The following is a 14743-nucleotide window of genomic DNA, read 5'->3' on the forward strand; positions in this document are numbered from 1 at the left end:
CATGAAAAGCAATGGTTCAAAAAGAGGTCATGCAACTGTACTCGAGGAGGCGGGTTTACCTTTCCCATCCTGGACAGTTTAAGTGGAAAGAGGCAAAAGAAGAGAAACTTCCCCCAGTTGAGAAGAGCCGCGAAGCACCAGTTCAGACGGGCCATCCTGGTTCGTACCTCGTACCCTGAACGTCCTTCTACAATATCCCAGCACACTCGCTTCAATTATGGTCCTGTCACGAGGATAAAAGGAAGCCAGCCTGCAAATCCAAAGTGAACTACCAGTCCTTCTTCGTTCAATCGCTCCGTTCTCTCTCAATGGGGCGTTTCTGAGACCAGTGCTCGACTCAGGATCGGTGTACCCCTGATGTGAGCGTGAGCTGCCTCTCACTCTCTGGATGCTGCAGTGCACTTCCAGGCATGAGAAGCGGAGAGGAGGGGGGATGGAGCGTATGGGGGGTGGGTGGCGGGGGGGGGGGGGGGGGGAAGTAATTCTATTCTATTACTTCTATTCTAAGTAATAGAATAGAATAGAATAGAATAGAATAGAATAGAATAGAATAGACCTTGCTGTAGCTTGCAAATTTGTTGTGCATAAGAGACGTTGAATTATTCAATAAAGATTCACAATAAATATTACAGTGAGATGTTTTTGTTTTGTTTTTTCCAAAATCAAACTCTAAACCGTCTAATAAAGAAAATGCATTTTCTAACAAATTTTCCATTGGATTTAATGAGGAACGCAGAATAGAATCGAATAGAACCAAAATAAAGAGGGATATTTACCTACATACATTTTTACTTGTATTTATTTAATTTTCGGGTTATGATTAAAACGAGTTTTGAATCAATTAATTGGAATAGAGATTTTTAAGTTATTCATGAGAATGAATTGAACTTACAAACTTTTGTTTTTGCTACTGAAGTTTACATCAGAGACACTATTAAAACATTTGTCAATATTTGTAAAAATGTAAATATACTAGGTATGTATATTAAACACAAAGTGTAGATATATTATACATATATTGCAGTACCGCAATGAAAGATGAAATTTTGCATTACCGTAATGAAAATTACAGGGGAAAATGTGCAAAAATGCAAAATCTTAAAGGTTTGAAAAATGGCCTTAATTATCTTTTAGCAAAATTTAAATGTATGGTGAATACATATATCACCCAGACCTATAGCGGACACATCATGTTGATTCAAGATGCCACAACATCACATCCACGTGTACAATGGGAAATGGCATGTAGAAATGAGCAGATGAAATGGAGTACAGCACCCCAGGGAGATCCTGTTAGGACAGGAAGGAGAAGCATAATTAAGATTGACTAGCTCTAACAAATTGCAAAATGGGCTTGCTCTTGACCCTGTGGGACGTTTCTGCCTGTCTGAGTAAACGCTCTCATTAGGAATATTAAGAATAACAGACTTCACAATCACAACAGACCCGCAGTCACATCTGACGGGTACATTATGCTCATGGAGAGAGCGATATGAACTAAAAGAGCAGTAGCCATGAATGAATGCAGAAAGTATATAGCCTAAAGAATTTAATATCTAAATGTCAAAACAAGCACAGGGTTTTTATAGTAAATGAAGAATTGAGGAGAAACAGCTGATGCCTCAGTTTTACAACATGAACAAATATGGCCAATGAAAAATTCAGAGGAAACGTTCATAGCACTGCACCATCCCATAATACAACAATCACATCAGTATTCAAAGCTAAACTATGAATTTAAGGCATCATAATTGTCCGCTGATCTAAAAGAGCTTTTGGGTAGCAGTAATCCAATAATGCATTGTGAAAAAAACATATTTGAGATATACTTACAATCCAATACTAAAAACATAAAAATGTTTGAAATTAAATTTTATTATTATTATTATTATTATTATACTAGTATCCTGCATTTAGCTTAAACTAAAGAAAGCAATAGAATCCCATATAAATCAGTCATGTATGAGGTTCAGTTTTTATGCTGCTATAGTCCACTGTATCAATTTCCCCTCAGTTAAATGCAGCATGCATCCATTACAAAGCTGGAAGTGGATATGGTGTGTGCCTACAATCAAACACCTTTAATCTTCTGCATGAGTGCCTGTTTTATTGAGACAGAACAGATTCAGTTTATAGTCTCTTTTTGAGAACACTGGGAAAAATGGAGGGGGTACAGTTTTTGGATAGGATGCTGAGCGGACTGTGACTAATTCAGTGGTGGTTTCAGACCGGACTGGCTGTGGGAGATAGAGTAAGTCTGGTTCTGTGCCAGACTAGCACAGCCAGTATCATTTTCACAATATGCACACTGTACAAAATGGGATGATACTGTTGATTTAGGATGTCACACAACAGCCCTTTTTCTGGAAATATTCAAATCAAACAAATCAAAGTGCACAAAAGCCACAAATAAAAGCTGTACATATGCATGAAAATAGTTGTAGATTAGGCACAACTTTTCCTCACAAGCATGCCATAAACTAAATAAAGTGATCAAAAGTGAGACATTTTCAATGTTACAAAGGATTTCTATTTCAAATAAATCTTGTTGTTTTGAACTTTCTATTCATCAACAAATCCTGAAAAAATGTATCACGGTTTCCACAAAAAATGAAGCAACACAACAGTTTTCAATATTGATAATAACAAGAAATGTTACTTGAGCATCAAATCAGCATTTTAGAATGATTTCTGAAGGATCATGTGACACTAAAGATTGAAGTAATGATGCTGAAAATACAGCTTTGCATTAGAGAAATGAATTACATTTTAATATACATTCAAATAGAAAAAAGTACTTTTAAATTGTAATAATATTTACTGTAATACTGTATATATGATCAAATAAATGCAGCCTTAGTGAACAAAAGAGACTTCTGTAGTCTTGGAGTAAGTAATGTATAGTTCAGTAGCTTGTAGTGTTTAATAAAAGTGATTTTGTATAAACATTGTATTTGTTCCCTTGCAGGAGAGAAAAAAAAATAAAACATCCTAAGATAGTTTGCAAGTCATAGCTGGTTTACCAGCCAAGTCAAACAGTTACAAGTACACAAAAACCCCAAACTAGTAAAACAGATGAGCCTAACCAGCTTGAGCAGGTGGAGAGACTAGTTTATCAGACCTAGGCTGGTTAAAACTGTATTTTCCAGCAGTTTTACATGGCTAAGACCGATCCCTAATCCCCTAAAAATGTGCACCATCTCAACACACACCATGCCACTCCCTGCAGATGTCCATATATTAAATTAGTTCCTCACAGGAAAGTAATGGACAGATATCCATCAGATGCAACCATTCGCTCAGTGTCTGTGTGTATTACTCATAAAATCATAGAGGATGTGGCTCTGCTCGCTTTATGAGGGGGAAATGAGATGGAGAGAAAACATATCAAATCTGGGAAATCTGAAAACGTGTGGATACATAACCTCGGCCTGGGTGGGTCTCTGCCGTGTCCTGTTTTCCAGAGAACACTTCACACTTTCATCCAAAAACTGGAAAAAAAATAGTTTAGACAGCTGTGTTATCTTCCATTACAGAAAGAGAAATGATACGCTGCCATCTCCTCTGATAAGTGCGTATGCCTTCAGGATATCAAACACATGATCGCATGACACACACAAGATCCGTGTTTTCTACAGAAGCACTCTGATAGTGTCAGACATGAAAAGGCAGGAGACAGCTGGGTGCTGAGCGGAGAAGCTTCGAGCTTTGAGCTGAAAAAAAACCTTAGAAGTGTGTTTGTTCCTCGAAACCAGGGTTTTTTTGGGAAATCAGGAGAGACACAGTGCTTAGTTTTCATTGTTTTATGGTCATTGTTTAGGATAGTGAAAAGGAAAGGGCAGGCCCTGAGATTAATCTACCTGACGCTGTTCCTGAGGTAATAAACAAACCCACATCTGCACTGTGCATGATATTAAAATTATCATGAGTTAAAGGCAGTACAACAAACTCTACAATAATTAATAAATATTTGATGTATTAAATTAATTATATGAATGCTGTGACTTCGGACACAGCCATGGTCAAGATGATCTACTGAAGTTCAAACTGAGCATCAGAAATGGAGAAGAAAGGTGATTTAAGTGACTTTGAACATAGCATGGTTGTTGGTCAGAAACTGCTGATATACTGGCATTTTCACGCATAATCATCTCTAGGATTTACAGAGAATGGTGCGAAAAAGAGAAAATATCCAGTGAGCGGCAGTTCTGTGGGCGAAAATGTTTTGTTGATGTCAGGTGTCAGAGGAGAATGGCCAGACTGGTTCAAGCTGATGGAAAGGCAACAGTAACTCAAATAAACACTTGTTACAACCGAGGTCTGCAGAAGAGCATCTCTGAACGTACAACACGTCGAACCTTGAAGAAGATGGGTTATAGCAGCAGATGATTAGCTACGATTCACACAGACTCACCAAAATTGGACAAAAGAAGATTGAAAAAACGTTGCCTGGTCTGATGAGTCTTAATTTTTGCTGCGACATTCAGATGGTAGGGTCAGAATTTCGTATAAACAACATGAATGCATGGATCAATCCTGCCTTGTATTAACGGTTCAGGCTGTGGGTTGTGTAATGGTGTGGGGGATTTTTTTCTTGGCACACTTTGGGCACCTTAGTACCAATTGAGCATTGTTTATACACCACAGCCTACCGGAGTATTATTGCTGACCATGTCCATCACTTTATGATCTAGGATAATACGTCATACCCCAAAGCTCAAATCATCTCAAAGTAGTTTCTTGAACATGACCATGTGTTCACTAAATGGCCTCCACAGTTACCAGATTTCAATACATTTGAGCATCTTTGGGAAGTGGTGGAACCAATGATCAATTCACAACCATCAATCACATACACTGCATTTAAACTACTCAAAAAACATGAAAACAAAAATACCCCAGTGACCAAAAAACTGCAATAGTAGATAAAGTATAACACAGTCCCATGCTGCACTGCAGGTTGAAGGAAGATATTTGCATCTTTGTGCCTTAACCAAAGATATCATAATCATAGCAATTTAGCCCAATATTTTGTTGCTTAATTGAAATCGACCAACAAAGACAAGAGGTAAAGGATGTGAACGGCCTTCAATATCCATCTGTTAAGCTTGCTCAGCATGCTGTGGGAAAAACAGTGAGAGTGGCTGTGCTTAATCAAATTAGGTGTGTGTGTGTGTGTGTGTGTGTGTGTGTGTGTGTGTGTGTGTGTGTGTGTGTGTGTGTGTGTGTGTGTGTGTGTGTGTGTGTGTGTGTGTGTGTGTGTGTGTGTGTGTGTGTGTGTGCGCGCGCGCGTGTGTGTGTGTGTGTGGCCCCTATGGCTGATGTTTTTTTTTATAGATACTGCACCATGAGCCAGTGCTACACTCAGTCCCATACATGCTATTCACTGTGGAAAATGAATAACTCCCTCTTGAATAACTTCTGCAGACCCATTTTCTGTGTGCACAGCAAAAAGGAGGTTCATTTTCAATTTTAACTCTCTCTCATATCTCATAGCTACTGTATGTCAGTACAAGAATGTTGAGGTCTGGCGAACCACCTTGAGACCATTTGATATGCTGAGTGACTGATTTGAAACACTCTATAGTCATATCTATAGGTTTCCCATAACATCGGTGCTCAGTTTAGTGTATGTTACAGTGAGAATAATAGTAAACCAAAGCAATATCACTTTCTGCACATTAATACACCTCTGTACCAGTTTTTACATATACAAATAGATGCAAACCTCAAGATAACATCAGTGACCAATGAAATCAATGACCCTTTCACCTCCTCCTATTGATCCTAAAGCCATTCAGAGGATTGAACAGTCTACAAATGGAGACACATGACAAGCGTCTGACTAATGAATAGAAATTTCTCATTCAAAGGACCCAGATTCTACCAAAGAACTGCCTTTGAAAACCTGCATCCATGCATAAAATACAGGACATTAAGCAACTCAGAGCATGTGCTCACAGGAACATATATGCATGAGTATGTAGAATGCAAAAAATGCTGATATTCGCACTCGTTTGTGAGGCAAAAAAGTAGTGACAGGATATTTGATGGCTGCTATCATTAGACTGATATAGACTTTTCAATGGCTGATACAATTTAAAAGAGTAGAAAGGATAACAGGGCTAGATAATAAATCAAATAAATATTAACAATAATTTCCCAATAATGTCATAGACTATACAAAAAATTAATCTTGATGAATATCACAATTATTTTAACTATAACGCATTTATTAATTTAGCATATGCTAAAGGGGGTTTATTTTTTCATTTATTAAATATATGAATTCCATTAAATTTAAGCTGAAATAAAATGCAAATACCATATAAAAACAAATTAAAAACTTAAAAAACGAAAATTATTACCTTGGCAACAAACTGAAAAGAAATAAAGTTTAAGCCATTAAATTAATAAGACTGAAATAAAAATAAATTAAAGCTAAATAGAGATATTTAAAGAAAAACAGAAACTAATCAAAATTCACAAAAGCAGTATTAAATCACAAAAAATAACAAAATATAAAAGCCAATTCTAAATCTTAAATACCATACATAAATAATTATAAAATAAGTGTTTCAAAGCAAACACATGAATACTAAGAAATATATTTAATACTGTCAATAGTCTGAAAAATACTGGTATGTACTTTTTGTTGTTGTTGCATAATGCAATTTGAGATACAGCAAATATGTCACTTATTTTACACAACATTAACTTAGAATTCACCAAAAAAACAACAAAAAACCCATTAGAAACACGTGCAATATTCATTGCTTTTGAAATGCATGGAAGGGGGAACTACTACTTCTGTTAATCGCCCTAATGGACGTGTTATCATCAGCCAATGCAGATTATCCCAAAAAGGCCTGGCATGAGGCAAAACATAATTTTATCACAACTGAACACTCTCAAACTGAGAGAGAGGGAGAGAAGAAAAAAGGAGGAGGGGTAGCAGGATTAGCCAAAGTATCCTGGGCCGCACCAGCCCCACAATGAAGCTTTAATTAGACTCCCTTTGTCTCGAAATTGAACATTTCTGTGTGGGCCTTTAAGAACCAGCACAAAAGAGGGGAAAGGGAGGGAAAGAAAAGGCAAAAGAGGAGGAAAACGGGGAAGAATATCCTCTTCAACTCTCTTCACTCAGGATATTTGGTGCCAGTGTCTTATCAAAGCTCTAAGATGGCTCATGGGGTCTTTTCCTCCACCTGAACAAGTGCTTGTTTAAGCCCGCTAGTGAATAGAAGCTAATCAGAGGGAGTGTGGGAACTCAAGCACAGCCTAACGGAGATTCATCCTTAAGGAACCTTCGGCTATGCCAAGCAGCGTTTCCCGCCCATATTAAATATCTATATATATATATATATATATATATATATATATATATATATATATGGAAAATATGCTTTATATGATTTAGATAATATAAATTTATAAAATAATAAAAAATATAATAATAAAATATAAAATACTAAAAATTAAAAATAAATAAAATAAAATAAATCATTAGGCTAATCGGATTCCACATATATGTCACATTTTGAAAGCAGATTTGGTTGCTGCTGTGACATGTTGTGGTCCTTATTTCTAATGGAGAGTTTCTAATCAGCTCCTGAGGATTGCCCCACAGGGACAATGCTTGAAAGAGAGGGGCATAACGGGGTCATGCAGGCTCGACCCCCAGACTGCTATGTAATCATCTATGCATTTAATGAAGGTTGTGCTTGCACATCCTCTCCATTAAGAAAAAAGGGAATGAAGCAGTAAAAAGCCATTGAGGGACTCAAGCAGTAAGTCTCTCTCATTCCTCATTCAAACACCATCCATTGTTTTGTGAGGTCTGGCTGTTCCTCATGGGAATCTGTGTGGTGTTAGAAGATGCTGACCATTTCTTGCACAACATACTTGGGGTATAAATTCAAACACACACTGCTTTATTGTTATAACATTCACCATGTCAGGGAAGCAAAATATATTGGCTATAGTAGTGATTATCAGCTGATATTAGTATTTGTCTTTAATCGTTCAAGTCAATAATGGATATGTAATAGTGAACACTCATTTCTGCCTATTTTAATATCTCCACAGCATGCATTTTGAGTTATGTTGATGTGATATGAGAAATAAAAGACCAAATCACAATTCAGTATGTAAATATGTGTACAAAAAAAAGAGCCAATAAATTCAGTATGCAAATATACCGATGACACCACATATCGATTTAACTTTCAATGCTGCTGAGTGTTTATACATTTTCAAACTTTACATTTCTTAAAACGTATCATGTTTGGCAAAAATAGATACCTATTGAAATTAGAATGAACTCTTATCAGAATGTTTGAAGATCATCGATACAGTAATGCCTGTGAAAACATAAACGCTCTGTTGCGCTCTAAACTCATTTACTGCACTGCAATGAGATCTGCGTTTGTTCTCTAGTGCATTCTGGTTCCACTGTATTCATAACTGCTGTGTCTTTCCACATTGATGAATGGCCGAGGGGCATGCAGGGCTGCCAGGGGAGCATTTTATGTAAGAGATAGCTAATCCCATTACTCTGCTAGCTGGAACATTGCAGTGTGCCGCACTGCCAGAGGCTGAGAGTTTTGGCCCGTGACTGAAGCATTAAGCCGAGAGAGGGAGGGAAGAGCCCGTCCCACTATAACCTCCATGGATGACTTTGAATCACACACACAAATATCATATCAATGCCATTATGAGATAGAATACTGCGTCTGTGTAGGCATCCAAGAGAAAGTGCAGTGAAGAAAATAAACATCTACCGTCTAATACCATACATATAATACTCGTAATACTCCACTGTTCTGAAACAAATAAAAGGCTCAGTGACAGATAAGGATGTCTAGGATGAAGGATAGGACAAATCTTTGTATTCGTGTTGGTAATAGGAAAAATATATAAATTTTGACTTTAACCAATTCATCAATCAGCCGTATTAATATATTTTTGAGTAACTCAGAGAATCCAGCCACTAAAAAGACCATTGCATCATTGTTGATCCAAAATATTTCTGCGTCAATTCTCATTAAAGACTCACAATATGGAAACAGAAGCCGTACAACCTCTTTCCCAAGAGCAATTTCAAAGGTCACTGTTTTGGCCACTACCTCAGCAACACCATCCAGTGACTGTGTAGAAGAAGCTGTAGTTTTGATCCACAGTCTGTGTCCATAAAGCCTGTCACTAATAGGAAGAACCTCCAGCCGGACCCGACCGAGGAGACATGCCTCACTTGTGCAGACACGCTTCACTTGTGGGCTCCTATAGTGTGAAGTGCACATAAAGACCATCCTGAGGGTTAAATAGACCCACTGAATGACCTGCAGGAACTGTGACCAGGAATTTGAGACAATCAAAACACAAAGCAATCAAGATACATCAAAACAGTTGTGCCGAAGCCCTGCCAGCACTGTCAAAGCCCTCAAGCTTTTCATGGATCTGTCATCTGACTCTTTGTTATGGTCTGTGCTTCTAACCTTTGCTGGTGAACTTTTGTACATCGGCAGCTTATTTCCTCAGACCAACGAACATGACTGGTGGCAACTGATGTTAATGGACTAAGCAGACAATGTGAGGAAGAGTCCTAATGACAGGACTGTTGTTTAAAGTTCCTTCCACCCACGTAAAAGGTTTTTGTTTGTCCTTCAAACTGCACAGCAATTACAATGTATAGAATTGGCAAGGAGCTACAAACCTTGTTCTTTTATCATTATGTTTGATTTTCAATGCTCACTACATGACGGGCATTATTGGCCTCTTAAAACTGGCAAACATATTACCCCGCTAGGTAAATATATTAAACTCCAGATTTGCACGATGATGCACATATCCCTCAATGCAATGTCAAACACAATGAGATCAAACGATTTTAATTAAGTAAAAATAGGAACTCTAAACTATATGCCATTAAGCCAGTAAAATGTAAAGCAATGATCATTTTTTAATAATAGTTATCACATTATTATTTCAAGGTGCTATGCATGCTGGGACCTTGCAAAACATAATTTAGATAGCATAATTTGAAAAGTTGGGATTTGAGTAAATAAGGTCAATAAAGCAACCTTTGTTAGCAACATTTAGAGTATTCTTGACTACTCCTACTAAAAAACCTTTTGTTCAAGCTACTTCTACATTTACTTCTTCTACTTAGAAGAATATTTTGCAGTGACATGATTATTATGGTGTCATTTCTGCAGGTACATATACTCAAACCTAGGTGCTAGAAAACAACAACAAAACCAATAACATGTTAATGAAGAATGGAAAACCCATTATTTTATCCTAGAAGCACCATTAATTCAACTTGAGTTACTTGGCAATCTTAAGCTGACACCAGAGTCACCCCATTCACAAACAAACACATTTAGACAGCACAGGAAAACTGTGAAACGCTCATGACCTCCAGCAAAAAAGACAAACAATGATCCCAGACTGTGGCAATCTGTAAGAGGTGCTGCAGTGGTTGTAGTGGAAAACAGGAACATCGTCACTGGATTGTTGTTCTACCTGTCCTGTAGCAAACCTCACTGACATGTCAGGACTTGGAGCCGTGTTGGTTACACTTTGTATCTTGTTTTTCCTAACCCAGATTCAGAGTCAGATAAGACAAGAGCTGAAAAACACAGCCTGAGGGGCTGTGATTTAAATAGCTGTATTATCACATTCGTAGCCTTCGTTTTGTAATGTTACGGGCTATACCGAAATAACACATCATGAACCATTACCACTTTTCAACCCTAGTCTAAAAACATATTTCAAACTCAGTTTTATTACACTACTTCACTTAATAATATACATAAAAATACAACTACATTTTTTTTAAATACCTTTGATTCAGATAAATTTGCTAATGAATCATTCAGACCATTCTGTAAATCGTTTTGACCAATTACTAACAAAAACAACACTGTTCACTCACAAATCAAATGTCAATTTGAACACAATAACAATATCTAGCTAATGGAGTATTTTACAGAAGAGCAGAACCAGGAAAATGTATTCTGACTCTAGAACTTTCTAAGCGTTTCCATGATTTAAGATTTTATTTGTTTCCATGACAAAAGCAATAAATAAATATCGAACATTTCCATGTTCGTAAGACCCTTGTTTCTAATTTAATACAGCAGCTTTCATTAACTCACTAAAGCTGCATTAATTTAACCAGAAAATACAGTGAAACGAGTAATATTTTATGTTTTCTGTTTTAAAGTGTAATTTCTGCCTGTGATTTTTCAGAGTTATTACCCCAGTCTGCAATAACATCTCATAATCTGTATAAAAAGTTTAACGTGATCACTTTTGAGATAAGTGACCTAGAAATAGTGCAGATTATTAAATATGTATTTTCTTGATTATTTCCAGGATTACAAAAAAAAAAAGATTTTGGACAGCACTGTTTATTATGTATAAAGTAAATGTCTTTTTTTTACACATTCTGACATCAATTCTCACTAGTCTTGAGTCTGTAATGCTCCATGTCGCCCATATGGAGAGATAGAGAGGTCAACAAGCAACTCACCGTCCAGAGGGACATCGCACGGCCTTCTGTCCCGTCAGTCTAAGAACCTCCAGGTGTAAACCAGTCCAAGCCTCTCTTTTATCATACAGCTGAACTGGATTCATGCATATACAGTCACGGTTCTGCCTATGAGCGTGTATTCCAGGCCTCCTCAGCAATGCACACTGAGAACAAGAGCCTGGATGTCTGGCCTTTGTTCTGACATATTTCCTGAGCTGCATTGTTAACCATGGAAAGGAAACACATGCATTCTCGCACACACTTTTCTGCGAGATTCTCCTGGGGGGTGGGGGGGGGGGGGGGGGTGCGATCGTCGGACAACATGCAGTGTACCAGGAGCCCAACACTGTTTTTCTTTCCTTCACGCTTTTTCCGAGGTCAAAGATTAACCGGTGACTCACACAGGGCTACAGTTAAAGAGAAGACTCTTAACATCCATGTTGATCATTTACAGAAGTTTCCAAGCTGCCTGATCAGACCATCAACCATGACAATATTAGAATAGGAGGCCTAATTTACAAGTTCATCAACACAGTGTGTTTGACTCCACGAGGTCAAAAGCCAAGGTGTGTAAAATATAATTAGCTGCCGTCACAACACAACTCAATAAAACTGAGATACTCTCAGCTCTAGGTAATCCATTTTAAAGTTTAAATTCAATCTGTAAATTTTCCCCCAAAATTAGTGAAAATACTTTTTTTCCAGGATTCTTTGATAAATAGTAGGGGTGTCGAAATTAATCGTTTCTACGATGCATCGCGATGCAGACGAGGACGATTCGGTACCGGTTCAGTAAAAGACCATAACCGGTTATACTGACGCTTTTCTGACGTCATTTGTCGCGTGTGTGCTTTGTCGCGGTAGCATACAATGGCAGAGGAGGCGAGACGCGAGTGCGAGTAATTAAAAATGCTCTGAATACTTTAAAAGCCTACATCTATTCTGGGCACATTTCGCCTCTAATGAACAACCTGGTAAGCAAGACCTGGAGAAGACACGAGCTGTGCGCGCTCATGTCACGCACACATAGAGCTGATTTAAGTATCCGATCCGATGGTCAAATTACAATTATTCTGTGTTGTTACGTGTGATTATAAATGGATGATCGTTACCTTCAACAGCGGGCTCGGCGACGGTTGATGCGCGCATCTCTATGGTAACATTATACACTGATGAATGAGCGCTGCTTTTAAATGAACATTTCTTTACAACAAAATTGATTTTACACAATTTCATTTACTAAATGGCATAAACAGGCTTTGCTCCCTTGAAACTTAAACTGGAATGTCACCGTTTCTGTCAGTGCGACTTCCCGAACAGGCGAACGCACGCACACATCACTTTTGGAGTAAAAATTTAAATTGCTGATTCAGTGCACCGCGATGCATCGCGATATCGAATTGAACTGAATCGATGACATAATCGTAATCGAACCGAACCGTGAGACCAGTGTAGGTTCACACCCCTAATAAATAGAAAGTTCAAAAGGACAGCATTTATCTGAAATAAAAATGTTTTGTAGCATTATAAACGTCTTATTTTTATTTTAATCAATTTAATGCATCCTTGCTGAATAAAAGTATTAATTTCTTTAATTTCCTTCCAAAAAAATTTAAAAGCATCTGACCTCAAACTTTTGAAAGGTAGTGTATAATGTTACGAAAGCTTTCTATTTCAGATAAATACTGTTCTTTTAAACTTTCTATTCATCAAAGAATCCTGGAGAAAAAAAAGTCTGTTTTCAACGTTGATAATAATAATGTTTCTTGAGCATCAAATCAGCATATTAGAATGATTTCTAAAGGATCATGTGACTGAAGACTGAAGCAAAATTCAGCTTTGCACCACAGGAATAAATTACATTTTTAAATATATTCAAGTGTTTTAAATTGTAAAAAAAAAAAAAAAAAAAAAAAATTCCAATATTACTATTTTTGCTATGTTTTAGATCAAATAAATGTATGCATGTATGCATGTATATACACACACATATTTTGTAATCCTTGCTATTAAAAACTACTATTTTTGCATCCCTAGTGGTCAGAAATGTATTTTCCAGTATGTCAGTACTGCTGTAAAGTAGAGCCTTTCAAGCCAAGCCACTTAACATGGTCACGGTTTCCCATGGTTACCAAGGTGATACATGTATAAATCTGTACCCAGGCATCAAAATGGCAAAATGCTGGCCTGTAGGAGGGGGTTAAGCACAGAGCCCAGGCCTGCATGCATTAGCTCTTCAAACCTCACTGCCATGAGCAGAATTAGCATGGGGTGAATGTGTCAGGGGTGAGAGCCACTTGAAATTTAAAGGCCAGACAGGTCACAACCCCATAACCAGCAGCGGGGGACCGCTTTAATGAATGCCCTGAACACCTCAACATCATCTCCTGTTGTTTTCAGGTTTAAATTAAAGTGAGAAAGACAGATAGAGGTGAGATATAAGGGAGAGGCTGCTCTTTTCTATGCACCGACAGGTATCAAATAACACGTCTGTGGGCAGACTTGTCACAGGACATTCTATGAACACGTCCTCCATTAAAGGAGGTAGATTTACTGTCCCCTTGAGCATTGACTATGTTTTCATTTGGCGAAAGCTGTGTGACATGGTGCCCTGAGGAGAGAACATCAAGCCCCTGCCTCGACGAGTTAAATTCATCTGCGCCAGCACACACACAATCTATGTGTCATTATATGAGCCAACATACTGTTATTGTACAAATTGATTTATGGTTTTTAATTGCTAAAGCTTTCAAGCTATATCCACAAACTTTGTTGATTGCTTATTAGATTCATGGTTTACCAGTAGAGAATGATGAAAAGTTACCCAAATTCCCAATTATGATGACTGAATGCTCAGTGAAATGTCGTATGATAACTTTGGGCGAGGAACAAAATAAGTATAATTATTTATTGCAAATCTTCCCCTTTGCTGCAACTCTCCAATTTCATTCTCCATTCCACATATTTGAGCTGGTTGCTGTCAATGACATCAATGCTGGTGTTACCATCAATGCACCGTTTTTGAATCTAAGCTTTGCCGGGGGTAGGGATTATTAGTGAATATCAACTTTCGGTCTGTTCTTCACACAAAGCCATACAGTAGGATTTCTTTGAACTTTTCTAGATAGATGGATAGATGGATAGACGGATAGACGGATAGACAGACAGACAGATTCGTTTGGTGGCACTATCGGCACAGAAATC

At 37.6% G+C, this 14743-nt stretch overlaps 1 protein-coding gene across 13 annotated transcripts in view; it reads right to left on the minus strand.

The window, feature by feature from the left end:
* Positions 1 to 14743, minus strand: part of tns1b (tensin 1b) — a 252192-nt gene that overhangs the window by 217454 nt on the left and 19995 nt on the right. For 2 of the 13 annotated variants that reach the window (XM_077215635.1, XM_077215630.1), the window contains exon 1: positions 60 to 386. The exons of 8 other annotated variants lie outside the window; for them this stretch is intronic. In XM_077215635.1, coding sequence (XP_077071750.1) covers positions 60 to 155 — 96 coding nt within the window. In that variant the 5' untranslated portion in view covers positions 156 to 386. Of the gene's footprint in view, positions 1 to 59; positions 387 to 11539; positions 11723 to 14743 lie in introns of those variants that run through there. 3 more of the 13 variants (XM_077215640.1, XM_077215638.1, XM_077215629.1) reach the window with 3 other exon arrangements.

This window comes from Siphateles boraxobius, unplaced genomic scaffold (genome assembly GCF_051911475.1).
Source record: "Siphateles boraxobius isolate OS27281-9 unplaced genomic scaffold, OSU_SipBor_1 7, whole genome shotgun sequence".
In the NCBI taxonomy this organism is placed as follows: Eukaryota; Metazoa; Chordata; class Actinopteri; order Cypriniformes; family Leuciscidae; genus Siphateles; species Siphateles boraxobius.